General features: G+C 34.5%; 1 protein-coding gene across 1 annotated transcript in view; it reads left to right on the plus strand.

The window, feature by feature from the left end:
• Nucleotides 1–21,954, plus strand: part of TRDN (triadin) — a 372,809-nt gene that overhangs the window by 107,307 nt on the left and 243,548 nt on the right. Inside the window, exons 7-9 of the mRNA XM_065888711.1 lie at nucleotides 3,144–3,203; nucleotides 11,748–11,930; nucleotides 17,854–17,913. Coding sequence (XP_065744783.1) covers nucleotides 3,144–3,203; nucleotides 11,748–11,930; nucleotides 17,854–17,913 — 303 coding nt within the window. The remainder of the gene's footprint in view (nucleotides 1–3,143; nucleotides 3,204–11,747; nucleotides 11,931–17,853; nucleotides 17,914–21,954) is intronic.

The raw sequence follows: 21,954 nt of genomic DNA on the forward strand, positions 1-21,954 counted from the left end.
TCAGAAAATAATTGCCAATTTGATAGGTAAGGAAGTGTACTTCATTACCTTAACTTGCATTCTGTGATTATATATTAGACTGGACTTAAAACTGTTTTAGGTTTTATTTGTTTAGAATAAGCAATGCACACTCATTGTTTAACACATAAAGGTACCTTGCAAAAAGCTTTCTCCTGCCTTGCCCACACACTCTGATCCCATTCCTTATCTACCGACACATACACACAGTAAACTGCTTTTATGAGCTCTATGTGCATCTTTTCAGAAATTCATTATGCATTTAGAAGACAATATACATTATTGTCTCTCCCTATTTTTACACAAAATTTAGTCCTATGTTCTGTCTTTATAACAATGTACCCTAGAGATCTTTCCATATCAGTAAATAGATATTTCCCTCATTCTTTTTAAAAAGCTGCATAGTATTTAAATAGAGATATTTTCTTCCACTATATCTTTTCATTGCTTGTTATTTGTAGATTGAGGGATCTGAATGTGATTTTTAGTGATACATATTTCTTGTATAACTCTTCACACTCACTGCCCATTTCTCTTGATGATACATGTATGTGTCATTTGGGTGTACATCACTGATCTGTTATGTTTACAAATATATTTCTTTTTTTATCTTTTTTTTTTTTTTTTTGCGGTACGCGGGCCTTTCACTGCTGTGGCCTCTCCCGCTGTGGAGCACAGGCTGCGGACGCGCAGGCGCAGCAGCCATGGCTCACGGGCCCAGCCGCTCCACGGCATGTGGGATCTTCCCAGACCAGGGCACGAACCCACGTCCCCTACATCAGCAGGTGGACTCTCAACCACTGCGCCATCAGGGAAGCCCTACAAATATATTTCTTATATAGTTAGTTTTGTAGTTAATGTAAGGGTTTCTATCTGTGTGAATAAACATGTGTCAGTGCATATGTGTGATATATGTATGTGTTTTAAGTTCTTAAGTTTTTATGGGGCTAGATATGTTTATATTTTCTTTTGGTATTTCTGCTCTTGAGTCTTCATCCAAGGATTAATTCAGTAATTACTAATATTCCTCAAGTTTAAAAAATTAGGCTTATATTTCACATTTAACTTTAATTCATCAAAAATCTATTTTAACATATGATGTAAAATAAAGTTCTAACTTAATTTGATTGCTCTTGTTTTAGAATGGATCACGTCTAGGATATTTAGGCTAAATTTCAGCTGATTTATGTATCCACAATACACATAGCCTACTGAGAAATTTTATTTTGTGAAACATTCCACTTAGCTAGAATGTTTTACAATGCTTAGGAATCAGATGAGTTGAAACATGCTTCATTCTTCCTTATTCTAAACTCACATTTGAAAATTTGAATTAAATAGTTGTTCTTTTATTAATGTTTATTTTGTGATAATATCCATGAATTTCAATACAACCATCTTCTTTGTTCTAGAAACAGGTGTCCATTTCCTACCTGCTATTGACTTACATAGAATTATCGGCATCAGGTTCTGTGTACTCTGACTAAATGAAATAATCTGATATTTCTTGTGATTTCTTTCCATCTTTCCAATGGCTACTTTTCATTGAAAAATAATTGAGAATTTGTTGCCCCTAAATTATACATTTGAAGGAAATTTGTCCAAATTCAAAAGCAGAAACAAAACACTTGTGTCCTTTTATTTACTGTATACCAATTAAAGGAGTTTGCTTTTTATGAGCTAAGTTATACTGTAGCCCAATGACCTTGAGTGAATTGTGCCCTCCTTCAGCGAATATTGTCCAAGCTGTTACTCATAACCCCAAATGGTAGTGGAGATGACTATGGGCCAGGCTGAGAGGTGGAAAGGCTGAAACCCTGGAGGGGAAGGAAACTGCTGTCTTTGTAACTCTGCAGCTGCCATGATCTTATGGACTTCAACTGGACATTGTGCCCTAAGCTTTCTATGAGGCTTACATCATCTTTCCAAAATTCTGGGGAAACCATTCATAGACTGTATTTTAAAAGAATAATTATTTAAATACATATTTTAAGCACATGACTTTCCTTTTATAATACAAGTAAAACTGATTGACATTAATATTTGTACTATATAGTTAGAGAAATGAAAATAATTAGGGCTCCGATTTTTCACTCTAATAATTTGGCTCTTTCCTTAACCCAACTATTTTAATTAAAATCTCTTATCATTTAATTTTCCATAATTTCTTTAACTCTCATTATTATTCTCTAATAAATACTATGTAAATGTTGAAATATGTATGATGATTTGGGAAACTACTAAACCACGCAGTTTAATACATTTGAAATATGAGGATAACCTGTTCATACTGTTGTACTTCGCAGAACTCCTTTACTTAAACCATTAAGAGACACAAGATTTTACTAGTCTATATAAGTAAAATAGAAGTTGATAAAATAAATTTATATTGTTTTATAAACAATTATTGATTATTGTTATTAATCTATTACATAAACAACTAGAAGGTATAATGTTTCAGGTATCATGTCAGGTACCATTCAGTTAAGAAGTTGCTCTCAATCAGTAATCTTTGATGGTTACCTTATAACCCATTAGTGGTTCTCAACCATGGGTGCTTCCCTTAGTAAGTATTTGGAAACATTTTGGTTGTTAAAATGTCATTGGAGTGACGGGCATTTGGTAAGTGGGGACCAGGGAAGCTAAGCATTTTTTCAGTGCATAAGACAATCCCTCAGACTGAGAAATTGTTCTCTAAAAGTCAGTTGTGTCCTTGTTGAGACACAGTGTTCTTAATCAAAGCTGTAGTCCTGATAGTTATTTCTTTTAATTGTAAAAGTGCTTCCTCCTGATAAAATGATGTATCTTTCAACAAATTCTTATAGAATTACTCTCTCTGTTTGTCTTTCCTGAAAGCTATTATTCTAAAATTCTACTTAGAATGATAATTTTAAACAGGAGGGTGAGACTAGCTTTCAAAATGCTTTCTAAGTCTTAATGCCAAGTCTTTTAAATTAAGTTTTATACAGTTTTTATTAAATTAGTAATATTTTATTCCTGAATTGGGCTCATTAATGTCATCAATCTTCAAACTAGCTTATGATTTTGGTGGCTATAATACTGAAGTAAAGAAAATGCTTGAAATCTATTAAGAGTGTATACTAATATAAAATTTTCTGTTTAAGCAATTCACAAGGAAAAAATTGAGAAAAAAGAAAAACCAGAAACAAAGACAGTGGCAAAAGGTAAATTATACTTTTTACTTTAAAAGATTACATTTTGAGTAACAGGTAGCTGGATGATTGTAAGCATTCACCATTTCCTTTACATAAAATTTAATTTGGCCTTACACTTAAAATTTAATATCTAAAAGAATAATAAAACTGAATACTTAAAATAATAGAGCATCTCCAAATGTGAGAAGAAAATGAAGAGCTTTCCCATATGTGGGGGGCAGAATTTTGGTCCCCATTACCTTCATCCCTTGGTGGCATCCCCTTAGCTAGGTTACATTACATGGTAAAAGGAGTTTGCAGAAGTAGTTAAGGTGGATCTAAAATACAGGGATTATCCTGAATTATCCAGGGCTCAGTGTAATCTCGCGAACCTTTAAAAACATAGAGATGTGGCAGAAGAGGAAGATTTGAAGTGTCAGAAGGACTTGGGCCCTCACTACTGGCTTGAAAATTGAGGGAGGTACATGGAAAGTGTGAGAAGGGAATGAATTCTGCCAACATGTTGAGTAAGTGTGGAAGCCAACTCTTCCCCAGAGTATCCAGTAAGAAATGCAGCCCTGCTGACAACTTGATTTTAGCACTGTGGACCCTAAGCAGAAAACCTATTTGAGCCACATTATGGCAAGACTTTTGAACCGTGGAAACCAGAAGATATTAAATGATTGCTAGGTTAAGCAGCTAAATTTGTGATAGTTACTATAACAAGAGGAAACCAGTGCAACATATCTGGTTTACAGTTTGGATCACACCTTGAATTTAATTTTAGAACACTACAGTTACAGTTTGGATTACACCTTGAATTTAATTTTAGAACACTAAAATTAAGGATTTCATTTTCCAAGAAGGATAATGCATCAACCTGATCAATATTTTAAGCATTGAGGGCCTTAACTGTCTTGATAATACACCAAAGAAAAAATCAGTTAGAATATCAACGTAATGTTATAAACTTTGGAAGATTACATCAACTAGTTTTTATTCTAAGTTTGTCTACAAATCGTTTGATGTTAGAAAAATACAGGTTCTGATAGTTCAGTCTTATCTACTAAATTCAAATTGCTTCCTCATATTTTATTTATATATATATTTTATTGAAGTATAGTTGATTTATAATATTGTATTAGTTTCAGATATATGGCAAAGCAATTCGGTCATAAATATATAAATATATTTTTCTGATTCTTTTCCATTATAGGTTATTATAAGATATTGACTATAGTTCCCTGTGCTATACTGTAAATCCTTGTTTATCTAGTTTTTATATAGAGAAGTATATCTATTAAATCCATACTCCTAATTTATCCCTCCCCAACTTCCCCTTTAGTAACTATAAGTTTGTTTTCTATGACTGAGTCTGTTTTCTGTTTTATAAATAAGTTCATTTGTATTATTTTTTAGATTCCATATATAAATATGTCATATAATATTTGTCTTTTTAATATTTTTATGTTTTAATTTTAATTTAAAAATTTAATGTTTTTTATAGAAGTATAGTTGATTTACAATATTATATTAGTTTCAGGTATACAACATAATGATTCAAAATTTTCATAGATTATATTCCATTTAAAATTATTATAAAATATTGGCTATATTCCTGTATTGTATCCATGTACCTTATTTACTTTACATGTAATGGGTTGTACCTCTTACTCCCCTACTCCTATCTTGCCCCTTTTCCCTTCACTCTCCCAACTGGTAAACTACTAGCTTGTCCTCTATATCTGTGAGTGCCCCACGTTTTGTGTTTTTAATGTCATGTTTTACATCTTCATGCTTATACCTTAACCATTTATTGCAGTTATAGATGAATTATGAGTTTTTTGTCTTTTAATCTTTGTACTAGCTTATTTAAGTGGTTGATCCACAGCCTTTACTATACATTTGCCTTTACTAGTGGGATTTTTCTTTTCCTATAGATTATTATTTCTTGTAGCTTTTTCTTTTCCACTTAGAGAAGACCCTTCAACGTTTCTTTTAGGGCCTATTTAGTCTTGATGAACTATTTTAGTTTTTGCTTTTCTGAGAAGTTCTTTATCTTCCTTCAGTTGTAAATGATAGTCTTGCTGGATAGAATATCCTAGGTTGTAGGTTTTTCACTTTTAGCACTTTAAATATATCAGGTCATTCTCTTCCGGCCTGCAAAGTTTCTGCAGAAAAATCATCTGATAGCCTTATAGGGATTCCCTTGTACGACTCTGTTTTTTTCTTGCTCTTTTAGAATTCTCTATCTTTAATATTTTCCATTTTAATTATGATATGTTTGGATGTTCATCTTCTTTGGGACCCTCTGTGCTTCCTGTACCTGGACATCTGTTTCCTTCTTCAGGTTCAGGAAGTTTTCAGCCATAATGTCCTCAAATACATTTTCGACCCCTTTCTCTCTTCTCTTGGGACCCCTATGATGTGAACACTGTGTTGTTCAATGTTGTCTCAGAGGTCCCTTAAACTGTTCTCATTTTTTTAAATTGTTTTTCTTTTTGCTGTTCTGATTGGGTGATTTCCATTATTTTATTTTCCAGATCTCTTATGCATTCTTCTTTATCACCTAGTCAGCTGTTAATTCCTTCTAGTGTGTTTTTCATTTCAGTTATTATATTCTTCAGTTCTGATTGGTTCTTTTTATATTTTCTAGTTCCTTGCTAAAATTATCATGGTGTTCATCTATTTTCACTAATTCAGTTAGCATTCTTATTACTAATGCTTTGAACTCTTTATCTGGTAATATTTATCTCTGATTCATTTGATGTTTTTTCAGAGTTTTTTTCTTGTTCCTTCATTTAAAACAAATTCCCCTCTCTTCTCAACTATCTCTATGAAATTAGGTGAAACAGTAACCTATCCCAGTCTTGAAGGGGTGTCTTTATGTGAGAGTGCCCCTATAGTCTGCATGTGCCAAGTGGCTTTGGTGGGAGGGCTGGATCTGACGTCAGCATGAGTCTCATCTTCCCCCATGTTGTGCAGGCAGCTCTCACCATGGTAGGATGTGGAGCTGGAGACGGAGGGTCTAGGGCCAGAGCCAGGTGTGAGCCTGGGCTTCTCCTCTGTTCAGAGGCTAGCACCGCCCTATCGTGGACTGGATCAGGTCCCAAGTTGCTGGAGGAGAAGCCCTGATGTTTGGGACCAAGCTGGCTCTGTTCCCTCTAAGTGCGTGCTCTCCCTGCTCTGGGCATTGGCACCTTCAGCACAGAGCAGAGCAGTGCTGCAGCAAGAGGGGCTGGAGTGTGTACTCAGCATTATTCAGGGTGCAGGCTGGGGTGGTCCCAGCACCCCAGTCAGAATTCTGGTCCACTCCCCATCTGCTGCCTCCATAAGTGCCAGGAATGACTGCTGTCACCCAATTAAGATGAGCCGGCTCTATCCTTTATAACCACGCACTCTCCTCAGCTGTGGCAGCCTTTGCCCTAGGGTAGAACTGCACCACAGAGCAAACTTGGCTAGAGTGGGTGCTCAGCTTAGGCTGGGGCATGAGCTGGGGTAGTCGCTGGAAACTGGCTGGAATCTCAGACCGTTCAGTTTGCTTCCTCTGCTTTGTTTCAGGAGTAAGTGAGCATGTGTGTACTCTTCCAGAGCAGAGTCTAGGTTTCTTACAGCCCTGCTGTCAGTCCCGCTGGTTTTCAAACCAGCTAAGGGGACTGGTACTCCTGGTGTCGGACCTGAGGACTGCGGTGACTGATATGTGTTTCGAACTGCTCACTCCCCAGGGGGTAATCTGCAAGCCTAGTTAATCCTTCTCCTCTTCTGTGTCCCCTTCTAGAAGTACAGGTCACAACCTAATTGCTTCTCCTCCTGCCTGATTTTGTGTGTATCTTTCTTAGAGGCTTGGTTGTAAAAAAGAGTCTTTCTGCCAGTCTCCAGTTTGTTTTCAGTGAGAATTGCTCCACATGTAGATGTACTTTTGATGTGTTCATGGGGGCAGGTGAGCTCTGTGTCCTCCTACTTGGCCATTTTATCTCCTGCTCCCTCCTCGTATTTTAAAATACAGGTTTTATGTGATCAGTATATTTTAGAAATCTAGTATATTTTCAAGGGTCTAAGCATGTAGATAAAAATTGGAATGTATTTTCAAAATTTAATGTGTTTATCTACACAATGTAAAATAATTAGATACTTGAGGCAGATATATTTTTTACTAAATGTTTCTGTGAGGTAACCAAACATCGTTTTATTGAAGTTAAGATGGATGAATTGAAACTTAAAGCTAGTAGGGATGTTAGAGATTATCCCAATTAATCACCTAACTTAACAGATGATGAAATTTACTTCTGGGGAGAGAAAACAATTTGTCCAGATTATAAAGCTAGTATGTAATTGAACTAAGACAAAACCCCAAGTGAGTATAAATCAAGTATTCTTTCCAAAGATAATTAAATAAAGTCCTTCAAGCATCCATTATTCCTTTAACAAATATTTACTTAATACTGTATTAATTATTTCTTTATGTGTAAAAAATTACCACAAATTTAGTGGCTGAAATCAACACACATATATTATCCCACAGTTTCTGTGGGCCAAGAATCTGGACATGGCTCAACTCAGTCTTCTGCTTTACAGTGTCTCACAAAACTGAGATCAATGTGTTAGACAGGGCTGCAGTCCCATCTGAAGTCTCAGCTGGGGAAGAACTATTTCCAAGTTCATTTAAATGACTGTTGGCAAGATTCAGTTCCTCAAGGCCTGTTGCATAAGAGTCTCAGTTCTTCCTGGCTTTTGGCAGGAGACCATCCTCATTTCTTGCCACATGAGTCTCACCAATATTGCTGGCTTTATCAAACCCAGCAAGAGCGAATCAGCTAGCAAGAGAGCAAATTAGCTAGCAAGACAGAAATAACAATCTTATGTAAAGTAATCATGGAAGCTACATACTGTGGGTTAGCAGCAAATTCATAAGCCAGCCCATATTCAAGGGGAGAGGATTATACAAGGGTATGAATACCGGAAGGTGGGAATCGTTAAGGGCCATCATGAGTCAGCCTGGCCTGCTGAAAATCACAAATACTTTAATAAGAATATAAGTGAGAGAGGGAGAGAGAGCGAGAGAGAGAAAGTTAAGCAACTGGTAGTTCCTTAATGAATGAGAGTTGAAATGGGTTATTTCCTAACTCCCAAAATGTATAGTATGTTAGTATGTTTATTGGGTAATGCGGTTTCCCTACTTTAAGACATTTTGATTCTGGTTCAGATGCTAACAGTTATTACTAATTCCAAAGTTGGATCAAATATGCTGATGTCATTCTTTTGGTTAGACCATTTGTTTTCCATTTGATAAAAGTCATAAATTAAGTGTCTTCCTAAACTGAGCTGGGTGATTTGAATATGACAGTTCTTTTTGCTTTTTTGTTCCTAAATGAACTCCTAAGTGCAAATGTCACTTAAATTCTTTTTGAGAAAAATCAGGAAAAGTATTTGGTACAAAATTTAAGAACACCTACCCAGTTTGATAAAAATAAATATAAGTTGGGTGTTGCTTTAATTTTATGGTATTTTCCACATTATATCCACACCATTGTTGAGTTCTCACACATTTTTGTTTAAATGTGAGGCAACATTATCTGTTTCAAAGATGAAGATCACTAAAAATGTCTAAAATAGATAGAGAAAAATTTGTTATTTTTATACTTAAAACCACTGATAAAAATGAATTTGTTTTTAAAACAAAGAATTTGTTTTAGATGTAGTCTTGTGTTTAAGAAAATTACCTTTTCTCATTTATAAATTACAATGGCACTAAAAGTAGATCTTAATTTCACATATCTTTAATTTCATAGTACAAAGCTAAGGTTAAATCAACTGCTACCTACAAGAAGTAGCTAGGTGCCATTTAGGGTAACCAAAATAATAATTTCACATATAAAAAGTATAAGCAAAAAAACAGTTGGCAAACTTTCCAGGTTGTTTCAAGCCCATTTCTAGACACATATTTACATATGTAATCTATATGTCAGTATGTTGTACACATGATCTGAACATAGTGAAACAATTACAGTTTTCTCTTCTTGATTGTTCATTCATAAACATTTATTCTTTGTTTTCTCTGAAAAAAGCACTGTGTTAGTTAGACATTATGTTGCTACAAAAATGAATAATATAGTTCCTATCCTCAAGTTGCTCTCAGTATGGTAGGGAAGACAGATATGTGAACAGCCATCTGTAATACAAGGTAAGTAGTAGGGAATAACGTGTACCTAAAAAAAAGTTGAGACAAATTTAATCTCGGGTGAAGAAATGATTAATTCCAATGGCAGAGTCATTTGCTGCATATGAATTGAGCACAAAGGGATTTAATATGTGTGTAAAATATGAAAAACATAGTATAGCTTGGTAATATTTGACATGTGGAAAATACATGAGATATTTTTTTAAAAAGAAAGTAGCCTACTGCAGGAAGAAACTTTTGGAAAGATGCTATGAGAGGAGAAATGATGAAGCCAGATATCACAGGGTTTTGTGGTCTTGTTTTGTTTTCATATTTTTTTAATTGGGTATCACAGGCTTTTAGTCAGCTCTCCTCAGATAGGAACATTGTCCCGCCAATCTTCAGACCACTGGCAGCAGGCTCTGAGCCTAGGTCATGCTAGGCTCTCTGGAGGGGTTTGTTAGGTGAACATATGTGGATTGTATGACTCTGAGGTGCTGTTGGCCATCTCAGAGGAACTTTCTCTCCAAGCAGAAATGAATAAATATTTTGGTGTGGGGTCCTGGAATGATGTTGATTTAAAGTCATTTGCACAGAGCTGATGGTTTCAGTCATAGAAATGTATGTGTCTGCTGTAGGAAGGAGCAGAAAGCAGTAAAGGAAACTTAGAAAAGGTTTAAAGGGAGTAGAAGAAAATCCCCAGTTGATTGTAGTCACAGAAGCCACAAAGATGTTGGAAGTTTGTAGAGTAATTGGGTGATTCTTCTATGAAAGTTTTATGGTCAGTAACTTTGGGAAACAGTGGGTAGCATAATCTCCCTCCTTGAAGATTCTTAATGCACTTTAGCTTTGAGAAATTCCATAGTAAAGAAACCAGTTTAGCTTAAGTGTTTCCCAATTTATTTTGATAGAAATATCCCCTACCCCTAACACAGCATCAAGATTTCCCTGCGAAGTTTAACAGTGCTTTGGGAGGTGTGAGTTCATTCAGTTAAATGCAGTACCACAGGTGATATTGTGGTTTCACAAGCATCAAGCATTAGCATTTTCCTTCTTCTCTTTGCAGAACTTCATAATATTATCTTGTCTTAGGCTCAAAAGTGTACTAAAGTCAAGAGACTTGATTATAATATTTTCATCAAAGTCTTCAACATGAGTCACAATAAAAGCTACCCATTACATGGGCAAATGACGTTAGAGGGTCCAACACTATAGTAGACTTACTATGAAGTCTAGTGATTATCTGTGATTCCATAGAATAAATAATGTCCAATATGCAACTTCTATTATAAACACTTTCCACAAATGTGTACTATATTATTATTGCTTTTTAAAAATAATTGAAAGATTCACAGACTGATTAGTTCACATTCCCAGTTCCCTTCCCCCAATACATGTAATAATATCAGAATAAAATATGAATGTATAGAATATATGTATCATAATTTATATATATTCACATATATGCTAATTTATAGCACTTTCTGTTTTCTAGGATATATTTAAGGGCTTTAAAAGTCACCTGAATTATTATTTTTCAATTAAGATAAGCAGGAGCCAACATCTTAATTTTGTTCTCTTTCCATCGCTTTAAAGTCACATCATTAGAGACTGAATGTCTGAGTTATCCCTTAGTGGATTTTATTGTTTTGTTTCTATTAGTCATTACCAGTGCAAATAATTTTACATTTGCCTTCATAATAGTTACCTTTAAAAAATATTGTGGGGCTTTCCTGGTGGCGCAGTTGTTGAGAGTCCGCTTGCCGATGAAGGGGACACGGGTTCGTGCCCCGGTGCGGGACGATCCCACATGCCGCGGAGCGGCTGGGCCCGTGAGCCATGGCCGCTGAGCCTGCGCGTCTGGAGCCTGTGCTCCGCAACGGGAGAGGCCACAACAGTGAGAGGCCCACGTACCGCAAAAAAAAAAAATATTGTGTTGACAATTCAGTTTCTTGAATGACTTTTAAGCTATTTCAGTTGTGGACAAAAATGATCATATCGTTTTAAAAGGTCTCTTATTGGGCTCTTTGGTATGGACATGGCTTTTCACTGAACATGTCTATATATATACTTCCCTCCAGAATCCAAATTCTTCCTTGTTGATATACTTAGTTCCTGACTACCTAAAAAGTAATGTTTTCATGTACAAATTAAGAAAGAGTCAAACTTTCAAGTTAGTTACATTTTTTTAGTAATCTGACATGCCACTTCATAAACTATATAAAAATCTAATGAAAGTCACAAGTATTTATGTCAGTGACACAATTTTTTTGTTTTTCTGTTCTCTTTCTTTTAAAAGTGTTCTTAACAACAAATGAAAGATGAAATGCTGCATTGGTTAAATATATATATATATATATATATATATATATATATATATATATAAAATACTTCAACTTTTCTTTAACTCCATACAGAAGAGAAGAAAGCTAAGACTAGAGAAAAGACTGAAGAAAAGATTAAAAAGGAAGTGAAAGGTGCGAAACAGGAGAAGGTGAAGCAAACAGCTGCAAAAGTAAAAGAAGCACAGAAAACATCACCTAAACCCAAAGAGAAGGACAAGAAAGATGCTGCAGTGGTATCCAAGCATGAACAGAAAGGTAAACATTCAGAGGAGGTGGCCAGAGGTTCTAGGAGAGTATTGGGCAAGAAACAGATGCAGTGAAATTAAAAACTGAAAAAAGACCAAGATCAGACTTTACATGGGAGTAAAAGACTTGTATAAGTGAATATACCTGAAAGGAAATACAATAATTTGGGAATTAAAATTTATTTATAGAAATACTAAACTGTGTTCACATATCTAAAGATGCATTTTGAAACATTTTTAAAAGAGGATTTGAGTTAGTATCTGAAGTTATTTAAAGGACACATACTCTGTCCTTTGTGTACTCTTTGAAGAACAGTAATACAGGAAACTGACAGTTCTCAAGGAGTTTATTAAGGGGTGTATGTTCAAATCATATAGAATAAGTATCATAAAAAGTGTCCATACATTCCTGTAGCTCTGCAAGAGCATATAATTTAGAATATACATTGAATTATTAAATCCAGTTTGTCCAGTGACAAAATTTATCACCATAGAAAGCTCTGTATCTTACATATTGTGCTGCTTTTCAATAAGAGTGATGTCAAACTTAACATCCGTACTTCATAGAAATAGAGCATTTACATGGAGGTGGAATGTAAACCTGATATTCTTTAAAGAAAGGTGCTTGTAAGCATAAAAGGGTGGAGTTTTAAGAGGTCAGCTGAGGGCTGTATTGTCACACATCTCTGGCCTTTGTTGAATCTTTCCTTCCCTAAATCCACTCCTGGTTCCAAGTTGCTACAGTCCTGAGCTTCCCCACACAGAATGTGGGATCTGCTCTGTATAGACTATTCCTATAAATGTTTTTTAGGGGTGTTGCAAAATAAAATTTGTCCTTATTCTGAGAGTTTTAATAATTTTATTTGAGGGCTAAAATTAAGGAATTGTTTCCATAAGATTTGCATTAAAGAAGTTAAAAATATTGTTACTGAGTAAGCTATTTGGACAGTGAAACTGATAATTTTCCCCACTATAAGGTACAAACAAGATATGAAATTTGCAATCTATACTCTTTTTGTTTAAGATTCTACATACAGGTGAAATTATATGGCATTTGTCTTTGCAATCCACTCTTGTATATTATCTTTGAATCACTTTTTCCCCTGAATTCACAAGTAATATTTGGAAACATTTATTTATATGAGGGAAAAGGTGTATTTTTTGAAAGTGTATTTTAAAAAGGAAAAGAAGGAAGGAAAGAAGAAAGGAAGAGATTTTTTTTGTAGTAGTCCACAAAGATTTTAATTTAACTAATTTTCTTTTATTTTAAAGTAATACTGACATTTATAGCATATGAGTGATTAAATCTTTGGAGCCCAAAAACCTTTCTTCAATTTTAAAGATGATTATATTGCCTTGAATCAATTAAAAATATTAATTATCATCTCTAACAAAGCTGTATGTTATTTATGCAATAATTTGGGTAGGAAAAATATAGTAAATAAAGAGAAAATATTTTGAATGGACTATTTTATTGTGATAGAAGACAGGAAAATTAATCTTCTGATTCACTTATATGCTTTTTTAAAATTATTATCAAGATCCTAAAATACTTTGCATTTTAGATTGCCTTTTAAGAAAGAAAATAATCACACACAAAAGAAAATGATCACATGAAACCAGATTAAACGTATCAAGCATATCTTTATTTTTTGTCCATAAATACAGTATGTGAAAATTCATTCCAGTTATATATGGGAGTACCAAAATACTTACCTAGCAACTAGGAATATGAGTACACTTTTGGATGTTCATTTTTAGTATCTTAGTTATTTGGGGGCCATATTTTATTGATGAAGACACATCACTAAAATATTTCCAAATAATATGTCTGGGTCACATATACTATATGTTATTCCTATCAGTAATCAGTATTGAAGATAGCATTATATTACCTTTCCATTTTCAATCTACTGTTTTCATTTTCATATCAAGAGCTATTTATCTATTGAAAGACATTCAGATATCACTTAGAGTTAAATAAAAGCACAAATGTGATTTTATCAGCTAAGCAAATGCATTTGCTAAATTAAGGCTCTCTATTGAGATCTACCATCCATTAGATAAATGTATTATTAGGTAAATAATGAAAATGTTACCTCAAATAGATGATCAGACACATAAATATGTCATTTAAAAAAATTTAAGCTATGATTTAACAGCATTTGTTTATAAAAAACCTAATTGCATTATAGTTTTAACTCAAACATGATAAAGACATAGTGCTTTCTAAATAATCTACTTGTGAGGTGACTTTGATTTTGAGACTCTTGTATTGATGATTTAGTAAAATTGTTGAGTTGGTTCTCCTTTAGGCGAGGGATTATTTATTTGCTTAGCTTAAGTTAGACCTAAAGAATTTGACATTCTTTTCCTATAGATTTCTAATAGTTCTTCTTAAATAAATTGCTTCTATAGGTCTTTTATTCACTGGACACAGATTTTTACATGCAGCAATACACTTATTGGCAATTATTTTATTATATAGTATACATGCATATACACTCATATATGGTTATTTTTAACATTGTATATATAAACACTATTTCCACTAAAGCATCAGGAATAAGATTCATATATTTGTACGTGCCTACTGTAAACTTAAACACACTCTAATTATTACCTAATCTGGTTTTTATGGACCATTCTTAATCTGTTTAAAGTAAGGTAAGAAGGGTCAGCACGATCAAGCATTGCGCTCTGATTTTCTGATGGTCTCTGGCAAATTTGTGGGGAAGGAAAACAATCAAACCTCCCCACTGCTATGCTCATTCTTTCTTTTCTTCCTTCTTATTTTTTTTAACAACTGTTTGTGGCAAGCAGAAAAATTGTAGCTAATGTGAAGCTGCCATAGAGCACCAGACCACATATGCCCCACTCTCGTTAGAGGTTTTTTAAAATTTATTTTCTGTTAACATTCTACACCCTGAATGCATTTTCTCTCAGCTGCTACTCCACAGGGAATACCAATAAGGCAGCAGCTGAATGACATCCATCACTGGTCCCTGAGGATCAGGAAGGGGAGAGATGGACAGCATGTGGTATTCCTAGAAAGACGTTCATTAGGGGAAAAAAGTACTAAGAAGTGGTGACGAGATATGAAATTACCTCTTGTGAATCATTGTCACATAACAATGAAAGAATGATAGAACAGTTCAGATTTTCTTTAGGAAAAAAATGTCCTGTTTGAATAATTGAGTTGGATTTAAAGAAGCATTTCTTTAAAATGAATTTTCCAAAATCAGGAAGACTTGGTTTTGCTTTATCCTTAGACAGATGAAGCAGACACACTGGGGACTGCCCAACACATACCTGCCTAGAGTTCTTATACATTGTTAAGGTCAACACACAAGACAGGTGGAAATGGGCATCCTAATTTAAAATATTTAAAAATTCTTAACTTTGGGAATTCCCTGGTGGTCCAGTGGTCAGGACTCCATGCTTCTACTGCAAGAGGCACGGGTACTATCCCTGGTGGGGGAATTAAGATCCTGCATGCCTGTGGTGCAGCCAAAAAAAAAAAAAAAAAAGAAAATTCTTAACTTTAAATTTTGTAAAAATACTCTCTATCTTCCTATTGATATGTTGGTGCCATTAGAATGCAACTTCACAGCATTATTTAAATATAAAAGAAACCTCCTACGTGGTATAACTCAATTTTCTAGATTAAAAATATTAACCTTCTTTGAGTTCATAAGAGATTTTCTTTTTTAAATTGGAAACTTGTAGGACTACTGGTGCATTAATTAAACAAATGACTTTGGATCCAGAAAATATTGGTATAAGAAACAAGCGTTTTACTTTGGTAATAATTTGGTAATAGTATCATTACACTCTTAGCATTCAGTTAAAGAAGAATCTCTGAGGCATGAAGATTTTAATTAATTCAATAAACTATTCCACATGTTATGTATGTAAACATTCTATCACAGCTTGGGGCAGAGCACAATATTTCATTTTGGGGGATAGTCCAAACCCTTCAAATTTCAAGAAGTCCCTGCATTCTAAACTTCTAAGGTACATACTTTCTCCATTGCTGTTGCTGAGGGCTATGATACCACTAGAAACATTGTGAGAAAAGAAATTTTGAGCAATTTTAGATCAATGATTCTGAAAGTGTGGTCTAATCTGATTCCTCTGGGGAGTCGGTCAAAAATGCATATTCCTAGGGTCCAGACCCATCGAATTGTAAGGTTTTTTTTTTGCATGACTAGGCCAAAAAATCTGCATTTTAACAAATCCCTCATCTTTTTTGATATTTAAATTGCCCTTTGAGAACTACTTCTAGAGCTGTAGGAAGGGCACATCTAAAATGATCACAGTCACATTAACTACTGAAACAAAGGAGAAAGCCTGCTGATTTTAGGAAGTCCTCCTTGCCCAACCTCAAGTTTGCCATTTCAGGGAAATACAGTTTTTCATCTTAGAGTCAAATGGCTCATTCTACAATTTTGCTAAGGAAAAGGTTTATGCCCAGAAAAGAGAAAATACTCTCTACCTTCATCTTCTCTCCTGTATCATAGGATTCCCAGGTCCTGGGATCAGAAACCCCTGTTATAACTGCCAGTACACTGAGGAGCAAATAAATTCTTGGGCTGATCCGAGAGCTAACTCCCTCCCACTCCCCACCTCACACGTGGGGAAGTGAGACCCAATTCAACAATCAAAATCCATGCAAATTTTTGAAACTTTATGAGTTTTGGCCTACTCATTTAGGTACTAATGAAAAGAATTATACTTTTACACCTTCTGCAATAAGTACATTTTTTTCAAAGGTGGAGTCTCATAATAAAATGGATTACTCTAAAAATACTGTAAATACTCTAAAAACAATGAGGTTTACAAAAATCCTTGTGTGTGTATTTATATAACAGGTTTCGTTATTTCATAGGTTTGATATACATAATTTAAAGCACTTAAGGGTATGTCATGTTGTATAAATTCAATAAACTCTCTTGATCCTAAAGCTGCCTTTGGATTTATTGAATTAATAAGATGCCTATTTAGAAACATTTAACTGTAAATCATTTTGAACAAGATTCATTTAATAATCTGCAAGCTTTAAAGAAGATACGGTAAAGCTTATAGAATGGTTCATCAACTGAAATTTGGATTGGAATGACCTCAGCAGAATCTAAAGTTATATGAAAATTTAAAGTTCAGTACAATGTCTTTAATTTAGAAGGAAATGAAAAAAAACGAACTCCTGAAATAATTTTTGACAAAATCTGCCTCAAAAGCTCAAATCCTGTGCTGTTTCTCTTTTTTTTTTTTACTTTTTCCATGGACCATATACTAATCAAGATCATAAGATGATCTTCTAATAAAGATTACCCAATCAATTACCTTAAGAATCATGTTATTTAGTGCTGTAAGTCTGTTCTTCTGGATTTCCTCTTCTAATTGAAGAGAATCTCCACGTAGAAGACCCCTGACAGGTTGCAAAGGGGTTAGCCCTCCTGCTTGCCTTTTCAAGAAACATTCTGTGGCTTCATTTAGACAATGAGGTGAAGGGTTGGGAGTGAATATTTGGTAAAAACATTCCAAGTTGGAAACAATTTCCTCTTGTGAAACTTCTGTTTCCTTATTGGAAGTATATATACAGACAATGAGAAAAATTGCTTAAATATGATGACTAATAATAAATTTGATGAAAAAGGTTTTGATTTTTAAAAACACTATAGTATTACTCTGAACTAGTCTGTTTCAATTTTTAAGGTTATTCTTTTTGTATGGAATAAATGGAAACTTAAATTTATTATTTTTCCCATGTGTTCATATATGTGCAAATTATTCCTTCACAGAAAATATTGTAGTAATTAAAATAGAATTATGCTACTTTGTTTGTTTTGTTAAGCCATCTTTCCCTAGGAAAAAGGAAAGGTGTCAATGACATTTTTTTCACTGCTTTTTTTTCTTTCTACTTTTGTCAGATCAGTATGCATTCTGTCGATATATGATTGACATATTTGCCCATGGGGATTTAAAACCAGGTATTCAAACAGTCCTTTTATTTGTCTCTTTTAATAGTCTGTTTCTAAGGTTGTCTGTTTTTTATGTACTAAACTGTTATGCTCATTTTTAAAAAACATTGCATAATGCATGTGCAGATCTAGAATAAAACCAATGAAAACCAGAAGTAATAACTGGCATTAGGGCCTTTAATATTACTTGCTATGACTGCATGGCCTGTTGCAAATGAAGTCGGTTGAAAGCATAACATGCTAATATCTTTATATACAAAAAATGCTAATATCTTTAATAATATCTTAGAGTGAAGAGGTGAATCATCTTATTTTATTCTTGGTAAACTTAGAATAAAAGACATGTGACAATGAAAGCATTCTTCTTTTTTTGGTAGTGAACACAATTCATATTAAAATCCATCATATTTCAAATATTTAATCTTTTTTGATTTTCTCACTTGCGTATGATCTTGGGTTAACCACTCCAGAGAACTACTATTGATGGAGATAGTCAACCCTGGAGTTAATAGTCAACACAGTGGGGAAGTATTTTTACTTAAAGGCATTTATCTATCATCTCTCCTGTCTTTAAATGGTGCCTAGAGTGTAACAGGGGATTCTTTACTAACATCTTAATTAAGAATTAATTTGATTGCTTGTACTCTGCCTTTTTCAGATTTAAAAACTGATAGTCTATGTTCATGTTTGGGGAAACATTTCTAGGAAGATGGTATTGTTAAGGTAGGAACTAATTTACATTAGAATAATTGAAGCTGATTGTTTAAAGCAAACTATATTTTGTTTTCTTAACTATTTTTATGGAAATCGTTCTAAAATGTACAATTATAATTCATGGATATAATGGCAAAAGGGCATGTTATATCTAAAATATATATATGACACATCTAGGTCCTGGAAAATTAGAAGATTGTGAGAACTTTGGCTCTCAGGAAAACTTAATTTTAGTAACTCATTCAAGTTAATTTCCTCCTCCTCCTCTACTTCTTTTTTTATTTTCTTATCCTTCTTTTTTAACTTTCTTATTGGGTTAGAAACTGAAATGAGGAGAAAAACACTGAAAAATAAAATTACTCATTTGGTAGAAATGATTAATATTAACGTATGTGTATAGTATCATAATAAAATTAGATGGAAGCATTGAGGAAGGTAGTTTAATATAGTGAAAAGAGAGGGCTTTGGACACAAATACAGATATAATTCTTGACCCCCATCCCTTCTAGCATTGGACCTTCAGCAAATCATTGAACTCCATCCGATCTTCAGCGTTCATACATTGGGATTACAGTAATAAACTTACAAAGTTGTTGATAAAGCATCTAATAGATGCACAACAAAGTGCTATTATAGCTTTATTCTCTAATTCATTTATTTCACCACAGCCCATCTGGGCGAGCATCCCACGTAAATTGAACGTTTCAACATTGACAAGTCCCTATCTCTATATACCATTAACTCAGTTTTAGGTAGCAGGTTGTTGCCCATTTTTTCAGCTGTGATGGTTTAAGAAATTCATACTCTACACGTATTTTGCTTTTTTAAGAGACCAAATCTTGAAGATATCAATTAACTATTTACTTACACACAAGATGAATCTGTGTTCTTGATGAGCATGAGTTTTTAAATTCCATCATCTGAAGAAAATAATGTGTTCTTTGTTCCACTTAAATTATTCATAGTAGCTACTAATTGATTATACAATACAGTTTCTAAGAGAATCACAGGGCACAGATAACTGTGCATTATCACAGGCAGTGAGTTATGTTCACACTTTTGGAGTCACAATGCCATTCGTTTCTTTCTGAAAATTCAACAATGGATTAAGGTCAGAAGGACCAGAAAAAACACCTCTGCATGAGGTAAGGAGAATTTTGCTGTTGTTGGGGAGGAAGGAAACTTTCCTTTACCCTCCTACGTTCTTCTAGCTGCTATAAGAATTGAATTGACATGAGAGAGCTTAACAGGAGAAAATCAAATTATTTCATAAGCACAGGAACCCTACACGAGACGGTCAGAGACAGAAAGGTACAATGAGGTATACATTGCTATCCTGAACTAAGAAATGAGTTAGGGGCCCGAGGCTCTCAAGGGCAGGAGCGTAATTCACAGGACAATTTTAAAAGGAGGAAATATTGGTCAGTTAGGTGTTTGGCCTGCCATACAGATGGGGCCACTTACATGAAGTTCTGGTAATAACTTTTTTTTTCTGGGAAAAATCTCCAATTTAAGTCCTTGTAGGTAGTTAAGGGAGGAGAAGTAGTTTCTCTTGAACCTGTAGGATCTCTGTTGCCCTAGCTCAAAATAATCCATGTGCCAAAGTGGCACATCTTGGAGAGGTCTGTTCTGAACCCCCAGGGTTCCCTCCTTTGGAACTTCCCGAAGAAGTTTCACAGTTCAGAATTTGAGTTGGTAGATTGCTCTATCTCATTGAACCACTCTCTCGGTCCTGAGAATAGGTCGTCTCAGTGAAACAGTTGTGTCTCATTTCATGAGGCTCCTAAAGTTAGGCCTATTGTGAAAGCAATCAGATATTTAATAAGAGACAAGTATATAGAAACAAAAGAAAAATAATAGTTAGTGATTGGAGTAGACTGTCGGCCCGGTTTCTGAATGCAAGCAGTTGAGAAAGTTTCTAGGCCTCCAACTTGAAGCATCTTCAGGTGGAGTGGGGGCAGGTAGTGACAATCTGATAGATTTTTTCAGGTTTGCAGTTTGAATATGTCTAGCGATCTTTCTGATTGGCCATAGAAACAGGCATGAAGATTGTCAGTGCATGAGCTGTTATGGTGATTTCTGTGAAGTTTATATCAAGTTGTCCAACTTCAGTTTGCATGGCTTTGGGAAAAGGGCAGTTTTAGTTCTCAATGATTCCAAATCAAAAGGGTGGGAGAAAAATTGGAAACCTTAGTTTGGAGAATTGTAGCCAAATATTGGTGAAAACTAGAATAATTCAGGAGCGGTCAAGTTTACAGGTAGAAAACAAAATTTTAAAAGACGATGGACAGCAATAGAATCTAATAACCACAAAAGTGTGTCACTGAAACATAATTTTCCTCTCTAAAAATCACCCTCATATCTATCAAATATAGACAAATTAAGACTAATCTGTTTGCAAAATAAGTCTAGTTTCAATAAACTTAGTCTGATTATTTACATAAGTACAGTAAGAATAGTGAGTGGTCATATAGACTCTTTTAAACTGCTTTGTTGGAACTTTTCATGAGAAATCTCTAGATTGAACTTTTAAACGCCTCTTGAAGCCAGGATAGTCAAGCCAGGAAATTGTCATCAGCCTTCGCCTGAAATCAAATATAGATTTGGGTGAACTCCTCTCTTCTCAAGGTCCCCAAAATATCTTGAGATTCCTGCACTTGCCAGGGAGTGACCTTCCTTACTCACCCGGTGAGGCTGCTGACAACCCTGTAAATAAAGCACCAGGCTGTTCCCAGGAGCTTTACTGGTTCCCTAAAGCAAATCTTAGCTCCTTCAAGTGGCCTGGTCCTATCTGAGTCTATGCATGTATCCCTCAAATATGAGACTCCAATCAAAGCCCTGGTAATATAACCAATGTTTTCAATTTCATCCTGTTAGAAAGAGAAAAGATTCTTATTGAAGTTATGCAAATAACTATACTGCCATTAAAAAAAAAAAATCCTTAAAATGCTAAGAGTTCCCAAGTTCTGGAGGGATTAGGTAGGGAGAAAAAGATAAATGTTTTAATTCTGTTTATGATTTACCAACTTGCTGTAAGTCATAAGTAGCGAAGTTAAAAAATTCTTTATATCTGGAAGACAAATGATTAAAAAACAGTGACATTTTAGACAAAAAATTATAATCATATTCGTCAGCTCATTCAGTCTTATGTAATTAATTCATGCTCTGCTTGAGTCTAGTTGTTCCATTAGCTCTGTCAACCTTGCTTGATGATTGAGGGTGATAGGGATGGTGATAATTCCAAGAAGTTTACAAGGTTTTCACTAAGGCTCAAATGATTTGCCCAGTGAAGTGGACAAATCACTTGATCACCAGAGACTGTGAAAGGTATATCCC

This window comes from Phocoena phocoena, chromosome 12 (assembly GCF_963924675.1).
Source record: "Phocoena phocoena chromosome 12, mPhoPho1.1, whole genome shotgun sequence".
NCBI classification, from domain to species: domain Eukaryota; kingdom Metazoa; phylum Chordata; class Mammalia; order Artiodactyla; family Phocoenidae; genus Phocoena; species Phocoena phocoena.